Source organism: Bubalus bubalis, chromosome 22 (genome assembly GCF_019923935.1).
Source record: "Bubalus bubalis isolate 160015118507 breed Murrah chromosome 22, NDDB_SH_1, whole genome shotgun sequence".
Classification (NCBI taxonomy): Eukaryota; Metazoa; Chordata; class Mammalia; order Artiodactyla; family Bovidae; genus Bubalus; species Bubalus bubalis.
The window spans coordinates 57,690,566-57,705,543 of record NC_059178.1 but is presented as its reverse complement, the minus strand read 5'-3'; the positions used below and the strand labels follow the sequence as shown (position 1 = coordinate 57,705,543).

Here is a 14,978-nt window from a genome sequence, read left to right as displayed (position 1 = left end):
CAACTGAACACACACATACAAATTCGTATGTTGAAATCCTAGCCCTCCGGACCTCGGAACATGACTGTGTTTGAAGACAGGATCTTGCTAAGTCGTGTCCAACTCTTTCATGACCCCATGGACTGTAGCCCGCCAGGCTCCTCTGTCCATGGAATTTCCCAGGCAAGAATGCTGGAGTGGGTAGCCATTTCCTTCTCCAGGAGATCTTCCCAACCCAGGGATCAAACCCACATCTCCTGCGTTGGCAGGTAGATTAAGAGCCACTAGGGAAAGAGGTAAGTTAAAATGAGGTCATAAGGGTGAGCCCTAATCCAACATGGGGTCCTTACATGTAGAGGAGGTCAGGACACAGACACCCACAGAGGGAAGATCAGGAGAGGGTGGGGGAGGCAACCCTTGCTCTTTGCCCACAGTTCTGCACTGAGCAATTGGTGATGTTTGCTCCCATTTCGTCGTTCCTCGGACACTTGGAGGATGCACAAGCATGGCATACGTATGGTTCTGGTCTCCAGTCCTGAGCTGTGCAGAAGTCCAGTGGGCTCAGCTGCCTGTCCTGCATCCCAGTATGCCAGACACTGAAGTCTGGCCCGTCCAGTATGGACTCATTTTCACTCTCCCTAGTCCCCCTCCCAGCTCCCCCACTGTGTCAGATACATCTTTTTTCTTATGCTAAAATTCTTAGGGTGATCTATGCTGCAACAATTTGAGAATTTATGGCAATGAAAGGGAAGCAACATGCCTGATCATATGCTAACTGGGGAAGGAAATTATGGGATATCTTTTCCTTCTTGAAAAATTTATTTTTAATTGGAGGATAATTGGTTTGGAATATTAGATCCTTTCCTTTTAAGGTATATTCCCTTTGGGTAAATTATGAGGTAGCTTGGAGGTGCTATATAATATATTATTGTAAGTCATTATATTGCTCACATCTTCGATTAAAATAGTTATAATTTTTGCTGCTCTTCAAGTATTTAAAAACCAGGACGGGTAGCTATCAGTACCTTGAGGGAAAGTCATTTAAGAAAAAAAGATAGTTTTTTTTAGTGGCATTTGGTAAAGTAGAAGGGGGATGAAAGGCATATTTTTCTTTAAAAATATGCTATTGCGGTAGTTTTGTTTAAAATACTTTTGTTTAAAAATACACTGTGTTGTATGGTACTGGCACAAATACAGAAATATAGATCAATGGAACAAAATAGAAAGCCCAGAGATAAATCCACGCACATATGGACACCTTATCTTTGACAAAGGAGGCAAGAATATACAATGGATTAAAAACAATCTCTTTAACAAGTGGTGCTGGGAAATCTGGTCAACCACTTGTAAAAGAATGAAACTAGAACACTTTCTAACACCATACACAAAATAAACTCAAAATGGATTAAAGATCTAAACCTAAGACCAGAAACTATAAAACTCCTAGAGGAGAACATAGGCAAAACACTCTCTGACATACATCACAGCAGGATCCTCTATGACCCACCTCCCAGAATATTGGAAATAAAAGCAAAAATAAACAAATGGGACCTAATTAACCTTAAAAGCTTCTGCACAACAAAGGAAACTATTAGCAAGGTGAAAAGACAGCCTTCAGAATGGGAGAAAATAATAGCAAATGAAGCAACTGACAAACAACTGATCTCAAAAATATACAAGCAACTCCTACAGCTCAACTCCAGAAAAATAAATGACCCAATCAAAAAATGGGCCAAAGAACTAAATAGACATTTCTCCAAAGAAGACATACAGATGGCTAACAAACACATGAAAAGATGCTCAACATCACTCATTATCAGAGAAATGCAAATCAAAACCACTATGAGGTACCATTTCACACCAGTCAGAATGGCTGCGATCCAAAAGTCTACAAGTAATAAATGCTGGAGAGGATGTGGAGAAAAGGGAACCCTCTTGCACTGTTGGTGGGAATGCAAACTAGTACAGCCACTATGGAGAACAGTGTGGAGATTCCTTAAAAAACTGGAAATAGAACTGCCTTATGACCCAGCAATCCCACTGCTGGGCATACACACTGAGGAAACCAGAAGGGAAAGAGACATGTGTACCCCAATGTTCATCGCAGCACTGTTTTTAATAGCCAGGACATGGAAGCAACCTAGGTGTCCATCAGCAGATGAATGGATAAGAAAGCTGTGGTACATATACACAATGGAGTATTACTCAGCCATTAAAAAGAATACATTTGAATCAGTTCTAATGAGGTGGATGAAACTGGAGCCTATTATACAGAGTGAAGTAAGCCAGAAAGAAAAACACCAATACAGTATACTAACGCATATATATGGAATTTAGAAAGATGGTAACAATAACCCTGTGTACGAGACAGCAAAAGAGACACTGATGTATAGAACAGTCTTATGGACTCTGTGAGAGAGGGAGAGGGTGGGAAGATTTGGGAGAATGGCATTGAAACTTGTAAAATATCATGTATGAAACGAGTTGCCAGTCCAGGTTCGATGCACGATACTGGATGCTTGGGGCTGGTGCACTGGGACGATCCAGAGGGATGGAATGGGGAGGGAGGAGGGAGGAGGGTTCAGGATGGGGAACACATGTATACCTGTGGTGGATTCATTTTGATATTTGGCAAAACTAATACAATTATGTAAAGTTTAAAAATAAAATAAAATTAAAAAAAAATACACTGTGTTGATTTTTCCCAGTTTCTCATTTCTGTGTTGTTCCTTTGCATTAAAAAAAAATTAGTTTTATTAACTTGACATTCTTCCCTTTCTAGGTAATTTTTTTGCCATTAGTTCTTGTTTATAGATATATTTTGTTTTCTTTTTTGGCCATGTCTCATGTGGGATCTTAGTCCCTGACCAGGGGCTGACCCGTGCCCCCTGCATTGGAAGGGCAAAGACTTAACCATTGGACCACCAGGGAAGTCCCATTCTTTTGCATTTCAACCCTGCATACTTGGGTTACATATGATAGACTGTTCCTGGAAAATAAAACTGGATTCTTATGGTCACACATTTCCACTGTATAGAAAAACGTGGCTTTAATTTCAGAACTTCTAGTCTCAGTGTGGATCACTGTTTTTGAACAAAGGCAAGTAGACAAAGTGGTGACGGCAACCTTGCTCACAAGCCTCCTGTGTTCCAGCCTCGTACTCAGCTGGACGTGTGTGTTCACCTCTGACCCTCACACTCCTTGGTCTCCATGTCGCCAGCAGATGCATCGACACTCAGAGAGGTCAAGTGAGATTGTCCATGTGACTCAGCCATGTCAGGGGCAGAACAAGGATTCCATTTACGGGTCTCTGTAGCTCAACAGCTGTGCCCCTGGATACTTGAGCGTAAGACATTTGCAGATTTCCCACTCATAGTTTAACACGATCTTGATTTTCACAGCACTGTCAAGATTTCCCAGACTCCTCTCCCTGAAGAGTGGAAATGTGGCTTGTCTGATAGGTGATTTCTACAATGTTTTTGCAGCCAAAAGCCGCCTGGAGGAGCATCTTTTCTTCTCCTGCCAGCCGGACGCCTCAGCGCTCCTGGCCCAGTGGCTGAGTGGGAACGTGAGATCAGGGACCCATCTCCCCGACTCCTTGAGTGGCTACTGACACCCTCTCAGCTGTGAAGACAATCCCAGGCCAGGACCAAACCGGACTCCTACAAGTAAAATCCTAATAATGAACAAGGCCAGTGGGAGAAGATATTTGTAATGGTAAAAGAAAATGTTCTGTGCAGAGTATAGTTGGTGAGGGAAGATTTCACAGCACAAAGAAACCATTTCTCCTTTTCAGGGATAAATCCAGAACCTAAGTTGAAAATGTAGTTGAACTCAATGACAAGGTTTTAAAACAGACCCAACTCAAACACTTCTCCAAACAGTTCTGCTCAATGTAATTTCGAACAAGGTATTCGAACAGCATATTAAAAATGCTCCAGAGCTAAGAGTTTATTTCTTTTTCCCTCTGTAAAATATTCTGACCAAGATACAGAATCTAATTAACGTAAACCCTTTAAGCACATTAAACAGTCCTATATTCCTTCTCGTTCTGCAAATGTTCTCAGATCTGAAGGCTGTTCTCCTACAAATTGTCACGTATTGTTCATTTCTTTGAATACTGCTTTATAATGTCACAATTTCCATAGAGTGCCAAAGGGTATTTCTAAAGTCCCCTGCAGGTAAGTCGAAAAATCACTGCAGGGTGTCCCTCTGGCAATCCTGTCACGAGGACTTCATGGTAACTTCTGTAAAAGGCATTAAGGTGGACAAAGACCTGAACTATAGAGCTCAAGCAATTCACTGCCATTTCAACCTGACAGCTGGGTGACTGTGGCTGTAATCTGTTAAATCCCTTTGCTTATTCCTAAACATGGCTCTCTAATGTCTGATCAGCTGGGTCATATGAAATCATGGAGGAATATCATCTGTGGTTTTAGGATTTTCAGGGAAAAAAAGAGCTCTACTGAAGTCAGGGTTTGGGGGCCAGATTGTCAGTTACAGCCTGCTCCCTGGTCCTCGTGGACACTTGGCTCTGAAGGGCTCCTCCAGCGCCTGGAGCACAGGGAAGGCTCGGCTGGAGGCTGGAGGACAAGGCTCTGCTGCTTCTCTTTGGGCAGGCGGGGAGGCCGACAGAAGTTGCATTCCAGGCGACCTTCTTTGCTCTCACCAGGAACAGTCAGATAATTGACCTCTGCTGCAGGTTAATCGTCCTTCCCAAACTGAGCCGCCATCTGTGAGCCGGTGTCTATTAAATGACCACAGATGTCCTGTTAGCAGGTGGGAGCGGAGCCCTGGGACATGTGGCTGGGGAGGGGCCAGGACGAGACATTTGAGTTCTGGAGAAATAGCTGTGTGAGTGCAACCCGAGGCAGCATCTCTCAGGGCCACCAGCGTTCACGGGTGTGTGTGTACTGAGCCCTGCTAAGGCTCTGTCCCGAGGAGGAAGATGGTCTGGTTAGAGGGACACCTGCACATACAGGAAACTCAGTGACAAGCTTGCTAAGCAGTGAGAATCAACGGTGGGCCTTCCCCTGGCCCATCGTTCCCGATTTATCTGTTACTTGACTATGAGTCCATTAAGAATGACAGATTCTTGGGCCCTGTGATGAATTAAATGGTGCTCCCTAGTTGGGTACTCAACTGATAAGACTCATCCTCCCATCTTCTGTTCCAGAGACCCAGAGAGCCATCTATGTGTGTGTGTGTATTTGTGTGTGTTAATTGCTCAGTGGTGTCTGACTCTTCGCGACCCCATGGACCAGAGTCCTCCAGGCTCTTCTGTCCATGGGCTTCTCCAGTCAAGAATACTAGAGTGAGTTGCTACTTCCTTCTCCAGGGGATTTTCCTGACCCAGGGATCGAACCTGGGTCTCCTGCATTGCAGGCGGATTTTTTACCATCTGAGCCACCAAGGAAAGCCCAATATCCACCTGGCCTGATTTAAATCAGGAAGAAGGAACACAGACATTTGTAAGTCTCCGTTACAGTCTGTTAAGGAGCTAATAGGGAGCAGATGAGGAGCTGGAGGAGTGAGGTGGGGACTGGAGAGAGAAGAGGGGTGGAGAGTCAGAGAGTGATGGAGAGAAGGGAACACAGGGAGTGCAAGCCACAGGCTGCACTCCTCCCCACAGTCAGAGGGTACGGTGAGCCCTGCAAGCAAGGTGGCTGCCAGGTGGCATCACTCATGAGAAGCTTAGCAAATGTTCTGGCATGTCCTGGTTGCATAAATTTGAAATAAAATGCTACTGTTTGTCGTGTCCGACTCTGCGACCCCATGGACTGTAGCCCACCAGGCTCCTCTGTCCCTGGGATTCTCCAGGCAAGAATACTGGAGTGAGTTGCTATTTCCTTCTCCAGGGGATCTTTCCAACCCAGGGATGGAACCTGGGTCTCCTGCATTGCAGGCAGATTCTTTACCATCTGAACCAAATAAAATAAACCAGTATATTAATAATAATACTAACGATGATGCCGTCATGCTTGATAAAAGACAGAAATGAACATTTTATAACTGACATGAAAAAGAATAAACCTGTTACAATCCAGTTATTTGAAACTACTTGAAAAATGAAATATTTTGATGTATTTCATCCACTTTACATAACTATAGGTTAGATATAAGTAGCTATTAATGACCATGACATTTAGCTTAAAAGCTTGATGGTTTTTATCTGAATTGCTCCTAAGCAAAACTGGGAGCTTCCGCAGGCAGCCCATCACACACAGCGGCTTCTTGGAAAAAACGAACAGCTGGTCTTCATTGTCTGCGCCTCTTTGGTTCCTTGAGAAATCAACACACAGGCCTTCGTCTCCTCTGTAAGCAGGAATCTGCCGGCCCCACAGAGCACGTTTGTTTGGTAGCGTTTCCTCCTCTCTGAGACAATGGTGACAACTTTGCTTACATAGATGAACATCCCCGTGTCTCCGCTTGCACGTGGCAGGAACAGCCGGTGAATGTGGGTAACGAGTTCTCATCACTGAGGCTCCCCTGGACTGGAGTGTCATTGCTGCCGAGTCACTTGGTTCTTCTCTTCCTCCACTGCTTTTGTCTTTTGCCTGTGACTTGATACATGACTTGATCATGGGATTCTCCAGGCAAGAATACTGGAATGGGTTGCCGTTTCCTTCTGCAGGGGATCTTCCCGACCCAGGACTGAAACCACCTCTCCTGCACTGCAGGCGGATTCTTGACCACTGAGCCACCAGGGAAGCCTGTGATGCTGCCACATGTACCAAATATAAGGTGCAATACATGCCCCGGTGGATACTAGTTGCCAGAAATAAAGCCAGGATCTCTAGCTGATGAATTTGACCATTTCAACTAATATTCCACTTTGGCATGCTTCCTTTTAGTATTATTTTGAAAATTCCTTAGATCTTCAGTCCATGGAATGGATACATGCAAAATATCTAATGAGGTCTTTGCATTGCTGTTAACTGTTTTTAACAAAAGTTCCCCATAAATTCCATGAAAAGGGGAAAGGACAGGAAGAAGAGGAGAGGCATTTTGCAACTTACCAGAGATCTTAGTAATGATGACTGTAAACAGAAGCACTGACTAATCCTTTCCTAGGTTGGGTGGGGCATCTGGAAACGGGATTTAGTGGAAGAGGAGCAGATGCCTCAGCAGGTCCTTGTGGTGTCAGGGGAAGCGGGGGGCACCTTTCTTAGAAGCTCTGTGTATATCACTGACTGCCCCAGCATCAGATGCCTCACGGTGAAAAGACAGACCCAGAGTATCTGGTTAATGCGAATGGTTATTCTGAGCTGTTTATGTTGGGAGTTTTTGAGTAAATGTGTTAGTCACTCAGTCTTGTCCGACTCTGCCACCCCATGGACTGTAGCCTGCCAGGCTCCTCTGTTCATGGGGATTCTCCAGGCAAGAATACTGGAGTGGATAGCCATGCTCTCCTCCAGGGGATCTTCCCCACCCAGGGGTTGAACCCCGGTCTCTTGCACTGCCGGTGGATTCTTTACTGTCTGAGCCACCAAAATAGTCACACCATTTTCACTGCAGTCAAAGAAATATTTCACCATGAAAAAATTTTTTTCCCAAAAGTGCACAAAACTCTTTAGGGTCAAATCAACAGACATGTATCAAAGCATTTACTGTGCTTCCACTATCTGTATGATCAAAATATTAATTTTTTTCTTTGCATTTTGTTACATAGGACTTCCCTGATAACTTGGTAAAGAATCCACCTCAATGCAGGACATCCTGGTTCGATTCCTGGGTTGGGAAGATCCACTGGAGAAGGGATAGGCTACCCACTCCAGTATTCTTGGGCTTCCCTTGTGGCTCAGCTGGTAAAAAATCTGCCTGCAATGTGGGAGACCTGGGTTTTTTTTTGTTGTTGCATATGAAGTCTTTTTACAAGCTGGTTGTTCTTTTGCTGCAAAACCATCTTTTGCTGATGTATGTGTGTGTGTGTGTATGTATTCTGAAGAGCAGTATTCATGTTTTCTTTTTCCAAGCCTGCTCCTACAGAACTTTCAACCTTCCAGAGGCATTAGACGCACATTATTTTGGTTGTGATTTTGTTTTACTAACCCATGAATGCTTTCAGCTGTGACAATACTGCATCCGTAATTTTCAGTCTTCTATTTCTTAGAGCCGGCACGCTAAGACTTCAGCAGCTTTTAAAGTCAGCTTCTGAGAACTATGCTGTCTGTGTTTTAGAAGTATGTCTAGATGTTTCTAAGGCTCAGTCATGTCTCTTTGAAACCCCATGGACTGTGGCATGCCAGGCTTTCCTGTCCATCACCAACTCTCAGAGCTTGCTCAAACTCATGTCCATTGAGTCGGTGATGCCATCTAACCATCTCATCCTCTGTCGTCCCCTTCTCCTCTCACCTTCAATCTTTCCCAGCATCAGGTCTTTTCCAATAAGTCAGTTCTTCTCATCAGGTGGCCAAAATATTGGAGCTTCAGCTTCAGCATCGGTCCTTCCAATGATTATTCGGCACTGATTTCCTTTAGGATGGACTGGATGGATTTCCTTGCAGTCCAAGGGACTCTCAAGAGTCTTCTCCAACACCACAGTTCAAAAGCATCAATTCTTCAGTGCTCACTTTCTTTATGGTCCAACTCTCACATCCATACATGACTACTGGAAAAACCATAGCTTTCACTAGATGGACCTTTGTGGGTGAAGTAATGTCTTTGCTTTTTAACATGCTGTCTAAGTTTGTCATAGCTTCTTCCAAGGAGCAAGCATCTTTTAATTTCATGGCTGCAGTCACCATCTGCACTGATTTTGGAGCCCAAGAAAATAAAGCCTCTCACTGTTTCCATTGTTTCCCCATCTATTTGCCATGAAGTGATGGGATCAGATGTCATGATCTGAATTTTTTGAATGTTGAATTTTAAGCCAGCTTTTTCATTCTCCTCTTTCACTTCCATCAACAGGCTCTTTAGTTTCTCTTCACTTTCTGCCATAAGGGTGGTGTCATCTGCATATCTGAGGTTACTGATATTTCTTCCAGCAATCTTGATTCCAGCTTGTGCTTTATCCAGTCCAGGACTTTGCACGATGTACTCTGCATATAAGTTAAATAAGCAAGGTGATAATATACAGCCTTCATGTACTCCTTTCTCAATTGAACATCTTATTAGTTTCAATTTTATTTCACAGATTTTATACAACATAAAAAAGCATTGAATACTGAACTTTATTTTATTACATGGTGTAAAACTTTTAATAACAAAAATTTATCATAAAAGATGTTAAGTAGAGCAGAAACTCTGTCTGTGACCATTAATGCAAAGATTTAATATAAAGTATGCTCTATTTCATGATTTTTCACTCTACGAGAAAATCTCTAATTCAGTTTGTCTAAATGTAACAACGACCCAGTAGCCTTCACTTTTATAAGCTTTACTCCCTCCTGTTTTATTCAAAACAGAGGCTGGCGGAGGGCTGTGATGATCAGAGCCTGCCACACTCCTCAGGAAACACAAGCTTGCTTGTTCTTCTGATTGTCTCAGGACCGATTATCTTCAATGACAATAGTTCTAGAATAGGGTTCAAGTTCTACAAATATATACCGAAATTCATATTCACCACTTTCTGGGTTCTGGAAAAAAACAAAAACATAAACGAAAGAGCATCAAGGCCGTGCTTTCCCCTCGGCACGTCCCGAGAGTCCGGGTTCGGGACCCCTACCCCACACGGCTCACCTCCTTCACTTCAAGGTGCACGGTTCCCTGCTTCCCAGGCTCCGAGCCCTGGATGTAGAACTTCACTCGCATGTGCTTCAGCCCGTCTTTCATGTATTCAATAAAGCTGTCAAGAAAATGAAAGGACACAAGCCTGACTTCCTCTCACTTAAGCCTCTCCCACCAGCCCCCCGGCTCCCGGCTGATCCGATACCTAACGTGCTGCCTTCGGCCTCGCCGTGTGGCCTCCCCGTAGCCTTTGACGGGCTCGCCGAAGACACTGATGACCTAGAGCACACAGACCAGGCCTGCTCCGTCAGGGTTATGGTTTTTTAAAGCTTCCTGGAAAAATACTTTCTGACAAACCAAGCGACCCCACGAACTGCAGCACGCCAGGTTCCCCTGCCCTTCATTATCTCCCAGAGTTCACTCTAATTAATGTCCGTTGAACATTTTTAGCAACATTTACCCAATGGTGTCTGATACTAAAACTTATGAGAGCAAAATGATACTTTAGTCACTAAACACACATATAAAAAAAAATGACCCTATTTAAAGCAAACCAGATCGAGGGGTAGGAAAGCATTATTCCTAATGGGAAAACTCAATGAAGTGGAAATGAAATTTTCACTGAACTGAAAATGCAAATACTTTGGAATATTTTCATAAAATACAAATTTGATATGAAAGTAAAACAAATATTGCTTCAACTCTGGAAATATTTAGTTTGTTTCTTCACTCAACAGTATCAGAATTTTCAGACATAAAGAAAAAGAAGTAATAGGTAAGATGAGACATATTAAAGAACTATGTAACAATAGTAACTATGAAACAAATGGGACAATTCTTCAAATAACTCACTACAATAGATTAAACATGTCAGTATCAGAACATTAGAATTTTCTGTTTTTCAATCAGTCACAGTGCCTGGCAAAGAATAGGCCCCTAATAAATGCTGACAAAATCAAGTTGTTAAAGTTTAATTATTCTTTGTAGAGCTCGTTCAGGCAGCAAATTAAGTTATGAGCTTGAAAACATTCCACTCCGCATTTATTCAGGGAAGTTATCTTTTGTTCCAAATGCTGAGGATCACTGAACGGCTAGTTTGTAAACAACGCAGCAACTCTTCATCTCTTCCAACATTTAACTACGTGACTGGTCATATTTATCATGGTAGTGTGTAAAGCGTATCTTTTCAGGTAGAATTAGGTTTCCCAGGAACTACAGTGGGAACTTCCTTATTCCCTGCTGAGTTTCACTCAGAGTGGCATCTCCCCCACAGCTCTCAGATCGCCCAAGTTCAGTAAGAAGGAAAGACGTCAGAGACCGTTAGCTCCCGAGGCTTCTGTCCTGCCAGGACTAGACACTGATGGAGCATATGGAGGCGGTGCCCAGGGAAACCCAGGGCAGGGCATGGATGCTGACAGGATGTACGCTGACAGCGTCTGCAGGTTCGAAACCTTCCCGCTCTCCCCAGGGACCGTCTCTTTGTTATTACTCCTTGGTCTATATGAGAAACGGCCCTGCGATTTATGATGCTATGTGCCATATTCTTTCAAAGTACAAGAATTAAGCTTTAAAAGAATTAGATTTTTCAATGCTGAAGCTTTGCACCCAGGGAGTAAGAAATGTGGGCCTTCACAGGCTACACTGGCTTTCTCTCTGTGACTGGAAAGCCCTATGGAAAACTTCCTTCTCGATGGGATCCTTTAAAAAAAAAAATTAACGCGGTTTTTCTGTGCCTGCCTACTTCTGGGGTGTGGTTCAGGCAGGCTGTGCTTAAGACATAAGATCTGGAATCAGACAAACTTGGACTAGGTTCTGGCTCTCCCTCTTACCAGGCTTCCCTCCTGACTCAGAAGGTAAAGAATCTGCCTACAAATGTGGGAGACCCAGGGCTTGATCCCTGAGTCAGGAAGATCCCCTGCAGGAGGGCATGGCAACCCACTCTAGGATTCTTGCCTGGAGAATCCCCTGGACAGAGGAGCCTGGCAGGGTACAGTCCATGGGGTCGCAAGGGGTCAGACACGACTAAGAGACTAACACGCTCACTTTCTCCCTCTTACTGGCTTGGTCATCTTAGCTTTGTTAATTTACTCTCTTTAAATGTCAGTGTTCTTCTGCACGCAGGAAAGAGACTGAGCGCTTAGAGCCTGGGCAGTGTGTGTGGTGTGCATGATGCTCTCAGTAAGCTCCAACAATTCCCACTATGATCATGAGGTCATGGATCAGGTTTTTAAAAAGACTGGACACTTACTGCATGAGTTTAACATGCTGATATAGTCTAAGCTTTTACAATTAGAATTGAAATGTCCCTGTATGGACCTCTGGGTGCTGCCCATAAATCAAAGCATTTCAAGTAGCAAACAAGGAGCTAATAACATAATCAAAACCTAACCATTCCGATTTATTACATAAATTTCACCAGTCTTGGAACCACTATGTGACTTCTGCCCACCATTCCCCCGGTCACCCCAACGTTTTTTCCTTCCTATTGTCCGAGTCTGTATAACTCAGCCTTGAAGACTAACCTCGGGATGTGATCTGCACTTTTCTAGGGCTTTCCCATATATCTTATTCGGACTAGATGAAGAAAAAAGTTCTCTGAAGATCGTGTAAAACAAGCCACCTGAAAATCACAGAAAAAGGAGATCTAGCAAAACAAGAACGAGACAAATGGAAAGTGAAAAAGACATTCAGGAGGTTTATACTTGCTGTGATTTCAACCTGTAATGGTGATTCCAATAAGCACCACTATTAAGTAGGTAAAATCTCTTCCGGCTTCTTTCACTGTAAAGAGAAAACACCCCGGTTACATGTGTGCCAGACATGAGCTGGATGCTCTGGGCTTCAGGATCTCCAGCAGGTGAGATGTGGGTTTGGGACACGGGAGGGGTCGGCGCGTGTTCTGGAGCAGCTGCTGTCAAATCTGCGCATTGGAATCACCTGCAGAGTTATTTGGAAAGAGCCACAGCCGACTCTGGGAGCAGGGCTGAGGAGTTGGTACTTTAGGTACTTGATCTTAATGCCTCCTTACTGTCTAAGATGAGGAAATCTTTTGATCCAGTTCCTCTGAACCCTCCCACATGAAGTGGCAGCTCACGCCTCCCAGTTAAAGGCTAGCTCTTCCTCCTGCTTGAAGGCCTGGTGGGGGCTTCCACCTTGCAAGACACGTGTTCCTGCCAGGGTACAACGTAACTGGAAGGAAGGTGGAAATGGGCCACCCCAGCCCTGAAGCAGCTGGAGGCCCCACCAGCAGAGCCAGCTATATCCCAAGGGGGATGGGAAGGGGCGCAAAATACAGACCGGGACAAATGGGAGCTGACTGATCAGCACTCTCCGATCAAACACTGAAGTCTGACAAGCAGCCTGGGAGCTGGTGCACAGCTCGGCTCGTGCTTGGAAAGATGGAGCGAGCGGGGTCCACATTAAGTTAAGTAAAATGACAGGACTGCCGCGGTGAACTGTGGGTGTGCGCGAGTGGGCGTCAGTCACCAAGGGCGGCTGTCCCGAGGGAGGGCCTGGAAAACACTGCTCACCAGCTGCTCTGACAGCCCTGGGGACGGCCCAGCACTGAAGCCAGGTGGGAACAGTCGTGACAACGAACAGCTCGGTTTCTGGACCTGAACCGCTCTTCACTCCTGGCATTCATTTACCGAAGGATGGCCAACTCCATCAGGAGGCACTTGCACAAGAATAAGATTCCCCTGGTCCTTCACCAGAGCCCCTCGGCCATTAACTTGGTGACCCTATGCTGGAAAAGGGGACACTTCAAGGTCCGCTGGACAGAGTCTAAGCTGACATCAATAACCTAAGGAGTCTCTACGGTCCCTCTGTTAAGTACCTGTGGTGGCTATGTAATAAAGAGCCTGGCATGTAAGAGGGTCACAGCTGGGTGGACTTACCAGACGGTCATTTCCCTGATTTTCAAAGTATAACTGGAACGGCTATACTCAGTCATCAGCAACAACAGTCCCTAAACTAGGTCCTTTGAGGTGCATTGCCCACCATACCATAATGAGTAAAGTCCAATGGAAGCCTCTAAAACTGCCTCCCACTAATCAAAATAGTAAATAAAAAACAGCACTGCAGCTAAGGGCCATATGTCAGAGACAGCGCTATTCTTAGAGGCTAAAGACAGGTGTGGTTGTCCTAAGAGGTACTGGCATGGCTATTAGGAAACTGAGATTAGAAATACTTACACTCAATTTTTAGTTGCGTGAAACCGGGGAAATTAGCCTTATACATACTACTGAGTCCTGTCTGAAAAAGTAAACGGTGAAATTCGAATGAGATGAAGTAACACCTGGGAAATCTACTTGTCTGTTACAAAACATTAAACAACGGTTTTATAAGCTCTCTCCACACCAAACTAATAAAAGTTGAGAAAAATCTTACAGGCGTAATTCAGCAAAGTTGCATCAAAATCAAGCGTCAAATGTGAGTTCTCAAATCTGGGAAGAAAATTGTAGGCCTATCTTCTCTGCTTCTGAACTGCCTTCAACGGTTCTACCTTTTAATTTGCGTCTACCGTTTATTCTCGGTTCTTGACTTATATAAAGGGCACTGGCAGCTCCCGTCACGTTTGCTGAGACTGATCGCTACACGGAATCCCCTTTACCTTTCTGTGACGTTGAGAGGACGGTTTCCCCACCCTGACTCCTGTGCACAGACACTTGCTTGCTGCCGTCCTCCTTCGCGCTCTGGGGGCTCCGTACTTGCGTCCAGATGGATCTCTGGGTGACTCCCCAAATACACCTAGGTCGCGCCGTCGTGTTGTGCTCTTGCAGCCCCCATCTCCACCTGGGCTCAGTCTGCGAGCAAGCTCTGTGAGGCACGGCGTGTGGCAGAAACCATGGCTTCCCGGGGCACCCATGCAGCCTCTCCGTGCACCGCACAGCTCTCAGGAGAGTGCAGATCATGCTCCCGGAAGGCCGCCCCGCTCAGGGAAGACGCCAGCTGTGAAGAGCAGACCTTCGCGACCTGCCACACACCCGGCCGGACGCGGGCTCGAGCGCTCGCGTCCACACCGGTGACGCTGCACGGACGTGCTCGGCAAAAACGTTAGCTCCAACTGCGTCAATCAAGACAGAACGTCTCCCGAAAGGAGCTGACGCCCACTTTCCCTTCCCTTCGGCTCTCCTTTCACTGGACTGAAAATACTTGGATTCCTTTCTCTGCTGACATTCACCTGATCTCCGGTAGGCCCCTTGCAAAGGGACCTGGAAGACCGCTAGGAGTCCTGGAAGTGGTAGTTCGAGGGCGGCATTCCTCCCGGAACTGCCGCGGCGCGGGACGCTCAAAGACTACATCTCCCACAGTGCAAGGCAGCCGGGACG

The 14,978-nt window shown here is 45.1% G+C and overlaps 1 protein-coding gene across 2 annotated transcripts; it reads right to left on the bottom strand.

Moving 5' to 3' along the window:
* Positions 1–9,133: 9,133 nt before the first annotated feature.
* Positions 9,134–14,599, bottom strand: TIMM21 (translocase of inner mitochondrial membrane 21). Of its 2 annotated transcripts, XM_025273745.3 has the most exons (7): positions 14,261–14,599; positions 13,842–13,902; positions 12,367–12,429; positions 12,171–12,268; positions 9,854–9,927; positions 9,661–9,766; positions 9,134–9,557 (listed from the first exon to the last, which is right to left on the bottom strand). In XM_025273745.3, exons 1-7 carry the CDS (start codon positions 14,513–14,515, stop codon positions 9,465–9,467), a joined length of 750 nt encoding a protein of 249 aa, XP_025129530.1. In that variant the 5' UTR covers positions 14,516–14,599; the 3' UTR covers positions 9,134–9,464. The 2 variants fall into 2 exon arrangements, with proteins under 2 accessions (XP_025129530.1, XP_006064709.1); XM_006064647.4 differs by lacking the exon at positions 13,842–13,902.
* Positions 14,600–14,978: the final 379 nt, after the last annotated feature.